The following is a 12119-nucleotide window of genomic DNA, read 5'->3' as shown; positions in this document are numbered from 1 at the left end:
GGTCGCCAGTAAAAATAAGGGAGTATGGACTAATTTAGAAAATGTTTTTTAGCAGTAACATTATGTTATGCTTTTTGACATTAGTCTTAGAGATGTTATTAAGAAAAGGTTAATGTAATTCTTCGTCATATAGTCAATGTTTATCTGAATTTCCTGAAACAGAAATGTAATGAACTTAACTGTTGTTGTGATCTGTGCTTTGTTGAGGTTATCATGGAAGGTGACGTCAGATCGTGTCTTAATGCATGGTAGGAATAATTTGAACACAGACAGTGTGTGTAAACCTCAAAACCCTCCCTCACCGGCTGAAGAAAGAGCGACAAAGGCACGCAATGAAAGTCGGTGACTTTTACCACTTCTATCTGAGTCCGAGCCATAAACCAGGTCCGGAGTGCTGAGAGCGCCTGTGGAGTGAGTGTGGAGAGAGAGAACAAGTTCAGGTGAGAGACTTGTGTACGTGGGAGAAACGGAAGTATCTCCTTGGATATTAAAATCGGGACATTATAAAGGGCCATGAAATGTGACAGGTAAAAGTTACATGTGCCGTTGGGAAAATGAACTGTAAACGATATCTGAAGAAGACACGCTAGAATGATAAGTGCTGGGTGAAGGAAAGGGGGTGTGGTGGTATACACCCTGGTAACTATTTAAACTGGGTGAAGGAAAGGGGGAGTGGTGGTATACACCCTGGTAACTATTTAAACTGGGTGAAGGAAAGGGGGGGTGGTGGTATACGCCCTGGTAACTATTTAAACTGGGTGAAGGAAAGGGGGGGTGGTGGTATACGCCCTGGTAACTATTTAAACTGGGTGAAGGAAAGGGGGGGTGGTGGTATACGCCCTGGTAACTATTTAAACTGGGTGAAGGAAAGGGGGGGTGGTGGTATACACCCTGGTAACTATTTAAACTGGGTGAAGGAAGGGGGGGGGGGGGTGGTATACGCCCTGGTAACTATTTAAACTGAAAATGTATTGAGATACTGATCTTTCTTTACCAGGCCACTCATGACAGGAAAACAGGGACAAAGGGGGGCTGTAATGAGAAGAGTTATGACAATAAAAAGTTGTTTATAAATGTATGTTCTAACAGGGATGATGTGTGAAGTTGATAAACTGGAATATGATCCTTAGTCTCAGAGCATTGAGTTCAGTCATTCTACATTCTGGTTGGATAATGTATCAAATGTTTTAGTTGTGATTGGGATGCAGCGAGAGAGAACTGCTGAAGCACGATGAGGGGTGGGGCCCAGAGAGTCTCCAGACACTTATCTCGAAGTGTCATCGTGAGGGGAGGTAGTTTGTTTGGGGGAATCACTGGATGACGGCTTAGGACAACCATGAAAGTTTTTTTATTTGACCCTGTATTCAGAGTTTTTATGTTACATCTCATCAATGAGTGGTGCTAAGTTATTAAACATGTACTTTGTTTCTCTTTTCTTTTCAAGTCAATATGTTTTCAGGTTTCGTGGAACATGAGGGTGGTCATTGTTCCAGAGGAGGGAATGATGTATATTGACTAACTGATTTGAGAATGTGTTAGTATGTTTATAACTGTAGAAAATGCATTAGGAGTATAGTGTGTTATGGGTTAGATGTAATGATAGAGTATAGTGTGTTATGGGTTAGATGTAATGATAGAGTATAGTGTGTTATGGGTTAGATGTAATGATATAGTATAGTGTGTTATGGGTTAGATGTAATGATAGAGGAGTATAGTGTGTTATGGGTTAGATGTAATGATAGAGTATAGTGTGTTATGGGTTAGATGTAATGATAGAGTATAGTGTGTTATGGGTTAGATGTAATGATAGAGTATAGTGTGTTATGGGTTAGATGTAATGATAGAGGAGTATCATTCCCAGAGACGGTATATTGCTACAGGAAATAGCTCATAGAAGAGGGAGAGCAGCTAACTGTACACAATATGGGTATTTAGTTGAACATTACACACACCTAGATCATGGTGAGAGTAGAAGAGATACCAGTGGCATTTCAGACACTATGGTAAACCTTCAGGACACCTGTGAGTTTTGTTAGGTTGGATATTATTAACAACTCATTCATTTTTCTACAATTTCTAACAGCCGGTGAACATTTGACAGACTACATGCAGGAGGTTTTCTCACGGCAGAGGCTGTAGGGACAGTAACTGAAGGAGCTGTAGGGACAGTAACTGAAGGAGCTGTAGGGACAGTAACTGAAGGAGCTGTAGGGACAGTAACTGAAGGAGCTGTAGGGGCAGTAACTGAAGGAGCTGTAGGGACAGTAACTGAAGGAGCAGTAGGGACAGTAACTGGAGGAGCTGTAGGGACAGTAACTGAAGGAGCTGTAGGGACAGTAACTGAAGGAGCAGTAGGGACAGTAACTGAAGGAGCAGTATGAACAGTAACTGAAGGAGCTGTAGGGACAGTAACTGAAGGAGCAGTAGGGACAGTAACTGAAGGAGCTGTAGGGACAGTAACTGAAGGAGCAGTAGGGACAGTAACTGAAGGAGCTGTAGGGACAGTAACTGTAGGAGCTGTAGGGACAGTAACTGAAGGAGCTGTAGGGGCAGTAACTGAAGGAGCTGTAGGGACAGTAACTGAAGGAGCAGTAGGGACAGTAACTGAAGGAGCTGTAGGGACAGTAACTGAAGGAGCTGTAGGGACAGTAACTGAAGGAGCAGTAGGGACAGTAACTGAAGGAGCAGTATGAACAGTAACTGAAGGAGCTGTAGGGACAGTAACTGAAGGAGCAGTAGGGACAGTAACTGAAGGAGCTGTAGGGACAGTAACTGAAGGAGCAGTAGGGACAGTAACTGAAGGAGCAGTACTAGTAGCGTAGGATGCTATATTGATAGCATGGAACTGGACTACTACACAAATGAGGGGTATTGTGAGACTATAGTCATGGTCATGTTGGAAGTAGCAGTGGTTACTGTAGTAGCATTGTAGGGATATCAGTTATGATGACCCATGTCACATGGATTGGTTATTGGTAACTAGGGGACCAATGGGAGGACAGGGGATGTGGTTATTCAAATATCACAAATGATGTTGTCAGGAAATGACCCATGTGTTGCAGTGTGTAAATCCTCAGGTGAAAGCAGAGATATAACCAAGGGCACAGGCTGAATTCTGGAGATTGAGTGTTCATCAAGAGACACCAGGAGGGGGTGTTGGGACAGTGTTGGTTTGAGAGACACACTACTCCGTACAGTACCTGCAGTGGTTAAGATCGTAGTGTCTCTGTAGTAGGGGGAGGGGGTGTTGGGACAGTGTTGGTTTGAGACACACACTACTCCGTACAGTACCTGCAGTGGTTAAGATCGTAGTGTCTCTGTAGCAGGGGGAGGGGGTGTTGGGACAGTGTTGGTTTGAGACACACACTACTCCAAACAGTACCTGCAGTGGTTAAGATCGTAGTGTCTCTGTAGCAGGGGGAGGGGGTGTTGGGACAGTGTTGGTTTGAGACACACACTACTCCGTACAGTACCTGCAGTGGTTAAGATCGTAGTGTCTCTGTAGCAGGGGGAGGGGGTGTTGGGACAGCATTGGTTTGAGAGACACACTACTCCGTACAGTACCTGCAGTGGTTAAGAACAGTTCTCATGTGAAGTGAAGTCCAGCTGCATAATGGGTGAGTGAAGACATCAAGAGGATGTAACGTGGATTAGGAATACGCACTTGCATATCAGGTGACGTGCCTATCAGGTGAAATGGAGGAGATGGAGAACAAAGTGAAAGTGACATGACTTGGGAACACCTCTCGGAACCTGGGGCCTAAAGGGGAAGACTGGGTGAAAGCATGAGGAAGCTTTTTAGAGCTTTCATTTCTGTGGAACCCAGCAGGAAATTATCCTGGAGGCATAGAGTCAGGTGAAGAGAGAGTGGGAATTGTCATGGTCTCAGACTTTGGTTTTCATGCATATATAATTATGCATAGCTTATCACATTGTTAATACTGTTATGTTTTATGTATTTTTGTTGCTTTCCAAGTCTTGTGCTATCACTCTCCTAGGAACCAGAAGGGGAACGTGGAGAAACTAAAAGCTGCTCCATCTGCCATTGAAGGAGACAGCAGATTCAGCTGGAATGGCATTTTGTTGTGTGATCATAATTCAGAGGCCATAAGTCTCTGAATTTGTAAACCTCACATTGACTGTCTGTTCATTGTTTGTTCAGTTGTTTGTTTAATTCATGTTTTCTAATCATTATCTTTTTTTATTCAGGTTTATTATCATTGTTTATACATTTATTAGTAATTTCCAAGTTTATATGAATTGAACATTAGGATGCTATTGTTCAAGACGAGGGACTGTTGGATTCGACAGTTTGAACATTGAGATATTAAAGACATGATAGATTAGACACATAGTATATTAAGGAGTAAAAGAGACTGGGTCTCTGTAGAAAGACAGATAGCTGTGGAATGTGTTGGGGGATGAGAGGAGAGCAAAGTGTGAAACAGGGGAGACAGATGGACATCTGTGGATTAGATGAAGGAGGGGTTGAGGTCAGGAGGTGTGGACAGGTCATTAATACACATTGGCATCACATTGGCATCACATTGGCATCACATTGGTATTACATTGGTATTACATTGGTATCACATTGGTATCACATTGGCATTACATTGGTATTACATTGGTATTACATTGGCATTACATTGGTATCACATTGGTATCACATTGGTATTACATTGGCATTACATTGGTATCACATTGGTATCACATTGGTATCACATTGGTATCACATTGGTATTACATTGGTATCACATTGGCATTACATTGGTATCACATTGGTATCACATTGGCATCACATTGGTATCACATTGGTATCACATTGGTATCACATTGGTATTACATTGGCATTACATTGGCATCACATTTCCATTTAGCTCCAATTTGATACATTCCTGTTCCAATTCACTCAATGGTGGTTGAGATGGGAAGTTCTGCACTTCTCTTCTTGTTGGTTCTGTAGAAAGAGATGGTCTGTGTTAAAGTCAACAGAGGTGTGTGTGTGTGTTGTATTTACCTTTGTAACTTGGCAATGACTTTGTTGATCCATCGTGCATCTGGAGTCACACAGACGGTGGCTTTGTCCTTCTTGGTAACGCTGATGAATGAAGGGAGGGATATATATTACAGCGTCACCATGGTTACATATCATACACTGCAGAATAAAACCTATCAGAAAATGTCAATATGAACGTACACATATTTAGCAGATGTTATTACGGCTGTAGCGAAATGGTTGTGTTCCCAGCTCCAACAGTGCAGTAATATCTAACAATACACACACATCTGAGTAAAATAATGGAATGAAGAAATCTATAAATATTAGGACGAGCAAAGTCTGAGTACTGTATATGTAAATGTATGTATAGATACAGTACCAGTCAAAAGTTTGGACACCTACTCATTTCAGGGTTTTTCTTTATTTTTACTATTTTCTACATTGTAGAATAATAGTGAAGACATCAAAACTATGAAATAACACATATGGAATCATGTTGTAATCCAAAAAAGTGTTAAACAAATCAAAATATATTTTATTTTTGAGATTGTTCAAAGTAGCCACCCTTTGCCTTGATGATAGCTTTACACACTCTTGGCATTCCTTCCACCTCATGGCTGGTTTTTGCTCTGACAGGCACTGACAACTGTAGGACCTTTATATAGACAGGTGTGAGATATTCCAAATCATGTCTAATCAATTGAATTTACCACAGGCGGACTCCAATCAAGTTGTAGAAACATCTCAAGGATAATCAATGGAAACAGGATGCATCTAAACTCAATTTAGAGTCTCATAGCAAAGCGTCTGAATACTTATGTAAATAAGGTGTTTCTGTTTTTTATTTTTAATACATTTGCTAAAATGTCTAAACCTGTTTTTGCTTTGTTATTATGGAGTAGTGTGTGTAAATTGATGAGGACAATTTCTTATTTCATCAATTTTAGAAAAAGGCTGTAAACATAATAAAATGTGGAAAAAGTCAAGGGGTCTGAATACTTTCTGAATGCACTGTATGTATATGTGTACATGTGTGATTGAATGTATAGTCATTGTGGACAGTATGTGGATAGAATATATAGTATATATGTAGAATAGGTAGGATATAATAGTATATGTACAGCAATAGTTGAATAGGATAGCCTTGACTAGAAAAACATATGTGTAATCTGTGATTGTCTGGAGTCCCTGCCACATACTGAGTTTCGGGGGGAATTGCTATAGACTACCACTGCAAATGCCCACAATTATTACAATGTCTTAGCCTTGGTTACGAATAGGAACATTGAACTCATCATCAGTGACTAATGATTGGTTTGCATAGCATGCAGTAAAGCGACTATACAGACTAATTAATTTCCCCTCCACCACGACCTATCCCCCACGCGTCTTCCCCCTATGCGTTAGAAAACCACAGTTTAGCGCTTCGTTCAAAACCTCGCTGACTGACTCACATGATCTATGTGTGAAGACAATGACAGCCACCATGGGTTTTAGGGCGGTTTCCAAGACACAGATGAAGCCTGGACAACAACAACAAAAAGCATGGAGATTCCACTGGGCCTGTGGTTACCAACCAATCGATCGCGATCGACTTCAAGGCATTCCTAGTCGATCACCAAACATTTCTGTAGAAAAGCCGACGATAAAAGACTTGCGCTTCTTTTTATTTTATTTTATTGGTGTTGCGCTGTTACCGGTAGGTGCACTTTATTCAGAAGCATTGCGCACCGGGTAGGCAAAGTGTTCCCATTTTACACAATTTAATTTGTCAGAAAAGACAAACTCCGCCTGACCGGCGGACAGGAAGATCTGTGGATAAATCTAGTGATCCTACTGCGCTGGCCAATCAGATAGCTCAAATCACTGTGCCTACGACTTCCACGACTCTTGCCACAGCAAAGTTTGATACCAGCCTATGTAAGATTTCATAACTTTTAAAACCATGACCAGGGAGAAATTATCAAAGCAAACAGCTGCTGTTATTTTATGAGTGAGTTCATGTTTAAGTTTTCATTCTGCTCTGTCACTGTTTTTTAATTCAACACTATAACATAATATTAAACATGTTTCTCTCTACTTCCACTCACACTGTAATGAATGAGTAGCCAAGTGTATCGATAGCGCTGTTTTTATTATTATTAGCAGCTCGTCCTGTCTATTTTAATAGGGAGGGATATTTAACTGTCTCTGGTCACAGGAACAACATGAATTTGTGCCTGAGGCAGATGCGGTGTGACTCGACTTTAGCCACCAGGTGGAAGACGTTGTCCCCTCTCTCTGGTCAGTCTCACCGGAGGAAAGGAAGGAGAGAGCAGGACGGTGTGAGGTGGACCCTCTGCTGTTCTCTCCCTCCCTCCGCTGAGACTAATGCGGTGTTCAAAACTACTGGGAACTCTGAAATCTCAGACTTCCGGTCATCCGACTCTAAATTCCAAGTCAGTAACTGTGTATACTGTGATAATATATTAGACATACTGCGATAATGTATTAGGTACAGCATACTGTGATAGTGTATTAGGCATAATGTGATACTGTATTAGACATACTGCGATAATGTATTAGGCATACTGTGATCATGTATTAGGCATACTGTGATAATGTATTAGACATACTGTGATAATGTATTAGGCATACTGTGATAATGTATTAGACATACTGTGATAATGTATTATGCATACTGTGATCATATATTAGACATACTGCGATAATGTAGTAGGTACGGCATACTGTGATAATGTATTAGAAATACTGCGATAATGTATTATGAATGCTGTGATAATGTAGTATGTATACTGTGATCATATATTAGACATACTACGATAATGTATTAGGTATACTGTGATCATGTATTAGTCATGTTTAAAAATATATATATTTCAGAACTAGATGTTGGTTTGCTTGTTGACTGTGAAAGTGTTCTTGACTGGTTGTTAGGTGGTGTTAGTTGACTCACATGATCTCTGTTTGACGACAGTGGGCACCTGGAGGTAGGATCTCTATCCTGTGGAACAGCCTAGGAGAGATGAAAGCAGAGGACGTCCGGATGCAGCGACACTTCTGACATGCAGCACAGCCGTTCATGGGGAATGCTGCTGGGATGAAGACTGTGAATATTACATACAATAACAATATAGTATTGTTTGAATTTGGGGTTAAAGGTTAAGGTTTACGGGATAGAGTTAACACCTTTTTATCATCACTAAAAGTTGCACTTTGAAACATGTGAATGTTACAAAGACAAAACTGATTCTAGATCAGCACTCTTAGGGCTCTATTCAGTCTGTATCATCGCTGAAGCGTTACAGATCAAATCAAATCAAAGTTTATTTGTCTCGTGCGCCGAATACAACAGGTGTAAAAGACCTTACAGTGAAATGCTTACAGGCTCTAACCAATAGTGCAAAACAGGTATTAGGTGAACAATAGGTAAGTAAAGAACTAAAAACACCAGTAAAAAGACAGTGATTGCGTGACAGCAATGTAACAGTAATATCTGATTGAGCCGACATGCAGCGTTTACCGTGAATGCAGTTTCCGCTAAGGAACATTACCTTTAAATTTCACTCACGCTGCAACGCAGAACTTCTGCCATACGGATTGAATACAGACCCTACTCTGAGACACTTAAAACTGCTATGGATTGATTGTGATAATTGGAATTAAATTGTAAAAAAAAAAAATTGTCAATAGTTCAAGAGTCAAGTTGAACAGATTCATATATATATAGATAAAGATGCAATATCTCACCTTGAAGAGCCACGGACCAGCAGAGAGTCAGGGAGACCAACAGGTAGTGTGGCTTGAAAGGCATCTTGAGTCTGTGTTGGCTGTGGTCGGCTGGTGTCTACTGAAACTGAATGATGTTGTCTCTGGGTTTATATTGCTGCAAAAAAGGAAGTGTGGGGGAATCCCTCGTCTTCACACAAAATGAGGATCAGACTTTTGGAGTTTATAAAAATGTCTATATATATATTCACTATTTTAACTTTATCCTTCATTTATAGCCTAGTGATTCGTTATATTGAAATTAAACATGCCATATTGAAAATCTGTCTTGTTACAATTGTAAAGAGGATTTTAGTGATAATATAATCAAATAATACTTCAACAATCTAGTCAAAACATGGTAAATGCTGAGTAGAACAAGTAGAAATTCAGTGGTTAAGATTGGATAGCGTTTAAAAACGGAATTTCTCATAGACATACGATCTTATACCTGCTACATTAGGTTATGAGAATGAAGAACACATCGGGAGGGATCTTAGACCTGCTACGTTAGGTTATGAGAATGAAGAACACATCGGGAGGGATCTTACCTGCTACGTTAGGTTATGAGAATGAAGAACACACCGGGAGGGATCTTAGACCATTCCTCTATAACAGAGACTTTCCAGATCCTTGATATCGCTTGTCTTACTGGAAGATCCACTCGTGGCCAAGTTTCAGACTCCTGGAGAAGGCAACCAGGTTTTCGGCTAAAATGGCCTGGTACTTGGCAAATTTGATGTTGCCGTTGACCGTAACAAGGGCCCCAGGAAAAAACAACAAATTATATTTTTGGTCTTCATTTAAGGTTAGGGTTAAGGTTCGGTTTAAAAATCTCATTTTTCAGAAGATAAATTGTAGAAATAGGCAGAGTTTATGACTTTGTGGACAACAACAAAAAGAACATGCAAAATAGTCCCATAACATCAAAGATCCACCACCATATTTTACAGTTGGTATGAGGCTCCTTTTTAATGTCATCCAACAAATGGTAACACCTGCAGTTTGATAAACGGAAACGGGCGCGATCGGAACCTGTACCATGTTCAGATGACATGAAAATAAAGCTACTTTGTTTCTTCTCATCTTTATCAAGGGTGTCAATAATTGTGGACCTTTATCAAGGGTGTCAATAATTGTGGACCTTTATCAAGGGTGTCAATAATTGTGGACCTTTATCAAGGGTGTCAATAATTGTGGACCTTTATCAAGGGTGTCAATAATTGTGGACCTTTATCAAGGGTGTCAATAATTGTGGACCTTTATCAAGGGTGTCAATAATTGTGGACCTTTATCAAGGGTGTCAATAATTGTGGACCTTTATCAAGGGTGTCAATAATTGTGGACCTGACTTTATACACTGCATATATAACAACATCTCCTAGGGAATTAATACAGTACTATTATTACCCTGTCGTATCTTTTCCCTATCAGAATCATTCTGCCACACATTTATCAAGGCTGATAGCTTCATATCACTTGTGTTTAATTTAGATTCATTTCACTTGATCGGGTGCAAGGAACCCAGAATAAGGAACTGAAAATTCCAACAAGCATTAAGAAGCCAGACAATGTTTTTTCTATTAGCAGACTGATGGAAAGAGTTCTCTATTGGCAGTGGACTGCCCGGTGAAGATCACATCTAATTTTACATTGTGGTCATTTATCAGACGCTCTTCTCCAGAGTGACTTACATATAAGGCTTGTTCCCATTGGCAGTTTGAAATTACTCAAATCCAATTTTTTTTGCATATCCGACTCTATTCTGTTATTTTTCCTGCAGTCTGAACAGCAAAAAGCACATGGAATTGGACATTTCAAGTCACATTTCAAACCACCTTCATCGGTGGTTTTAAGTCAGATACAAATCTGATTCCTGGCCATGAGACTTGTGTCTGAACGGTCAAATCTGATTTATTTGCCCTCAAGTGGTTTTTAGGCTGTTGCTTGGCATGTCTTGTTGCTTCCTAGCTACTCTGTTGACAGTTTGACAAGAACATGAGAGAGCTAACTAGCTTGTTAGTTGTTTACAAACAAATGAGTGAATGTGGTAGAAAAGTAAACAGCTAGCTAGTAGAGTGCTGTGGCTAGCTAGCTGACTGCTGTGGCTAGCTAGTTGACTGTTGTGGCTAGCTAGTTGACTGCTGTGGCTAGCTAGCTGACTGCTGTGGCTAGCTAGTTGACTGTTGTGGCTAGCTAGCTGACTGTTGTGGCTAGCTAGTTGACTGCTGTGGCTAGCTAGTTGACTAGCTAGTTGACTGTTGTAGCTAGCTAGCTGACTGCTGTGGCTAACTAGCTGACTGCTGTGGCTAGCTAGTTGACTGTTGTGGCTAGCTAGCTGACTGTTGTGGCTAGCTAGTTGACTAGCTAGTTGACTGTTGTGGCTAGCTAGTTGGCTGTTGTGGCTAGCTAGCTGACTGGTGTGGCTAGTTAGCTGACTGGTGTGGCTAGTTAGCTGACTGCTGTGGCTAGCTAGATGACTGCTGTGGCTAGCTAGTTGACTGTTGGGGCTAGCTAATTCACTGTTGTGGCTAGCTAGTTTACTGTTGTGGCTAGCTAGTTGACTGTTGTGGCTAGCTAGCTGACTGCTGTGGCTAGCTAGCTGACTGCTGTGGCTAGCTAATTGACTGTTGTGGCTAGCTAGTTGACTGCTGTGGCTAGCTAGTTGACTAGCTAGTTGACTGTTGTGGCTAGCTAGCTGACTGCTGTGGCTAGCTAGTTGACTGTTGTGGCTAGCTGACTGCTGTGGCTAGCTAGTTGACTGTTGTGGCTAGCTAGCTGACTGCTGTGGCTAGCTAGTTGACTGTTGTGGCTAGCTAGTTGACTGTTGTGGCTAGCTAGCTGACTGCTGTGGCTAGCTAGTTGACTGTTGTGGCTAGCTAGCTGATTGCTGTGGCTAGCTAGTTGACTGTTGTGGCTAGCTAGTTGACTGTTGTGGCTAGCTAGTTGACTGCTGTGGCTAGCTAGTTGACTGCTGTGGCCAAAAAATAACTTGTTTTGAAAGTTGGATCAACTTATCCTTTGAGGCTTTAAAGGTGTTCTGACACTATGATTTTGAACATTCAAAGTATGTGGGAAACATCCCTGGCAGGCATTGTTGTCATCTTAGCTTGCTACATAACTTCTGAGTGAGAGGAAGCAGGAGCACCAATCAGCCTACACCACCGCACATACACCCATTGTTACTATGGCAACTAGCCATGTCATCAAATGAATGCTGTCTGAACACAAACCCATCATTACTATGGCAACTAGCCATGTTATCAAATGAATGCTGTCTGAATACAAACCCATCGTTACTATAACAACTAGCCATGTCATCAAATGAATGCTGTCTGAACACATACTAATC

The 12119-nt window shown here is 41.0% G+C and overlaps 1 protein-coding gene across 2 annotated transcripts; it reads right to left on the bottom strand.

Moving 5' to 3' along the window:
• Window positions 1–4191: 4191 nt before the first annotated feature.
• LOC139577303 (C-X-C motif chemokine 13-like) lies at window positions 4192–8856 on the bottom strand. Of its 2 annotated transcripts, none has more exons than XM_071404309.1 (4): window positions 8750–8833; window positions 7956–8094; window positions 5018–5098; window positions 4192–4957 (listed from the first exon to the last, which is right to left on the bottom strand). In XM_071404309.1, exons 1-4 carry the CDS (start codon window positions 8811–8813, stop codon window positions 4906–4908), a joined length of 336 nt encoding a protein of 111 aa, XP_071260410.1. In that variant the 5' UTR covers window positions 8814–8833; the 3' UTR covers window positions 4192–4905. The 2 variants fall into 2 exon arrangements, with proteins under 2 accessions (XP_071260410.1, XP_071260412.1); XM_071404311.1 differs by having other exon boundaries at window positions 4194–4957; window positions 7956–8091; window positions 8750–8856.
• Window positions 8857–12119: the final 3263 nt, after the last annotated feature.

The sequence above is a fragment of the Salvelinus alpinus genome, chromosome 5, assembly GCF_045679555.1.
Source record: "Salvelinus alpinus chromosome 5, SLU_Salpinus.1, whole genome shotgun sequence".
Taxonomy (NCBI): Eukaryota; Metazoa; Chordata; class Actinopteri; order Salmoniformes; family Salmonidae; genus Salvelinus; species Salvelinus alpinus.
Note: the sequence above shows the minus strand (reverse complement) of the source record. Positions and strands in the feature narration are given on the sequence as shown.

Bases quoted from the DNA above. Each gene is read 5' to 3' on its own strand.
- LOC139577303 (XM_071404309.1), bottom strand. From the start codon at position 8,813: ATGCCTTTCAAGCCACACTACCTGTTGGTCTCCCTGACTCTCTGCTGG. The intron at 5,099-7,955 runs GTGAGTCAACTA...TTCATTCATCAG, and splicing joins TGTCGTCAAACAGAGATCAT to CGTTACCAAGAAGGACAAAG. The intron at 4,958-5,017 runs GTAAATACAACA...CTCTTTCTACAG, and splicing joins GTCATTGCCAAGTTACAAAG to AACCAACAAGAAGAGAAGTG.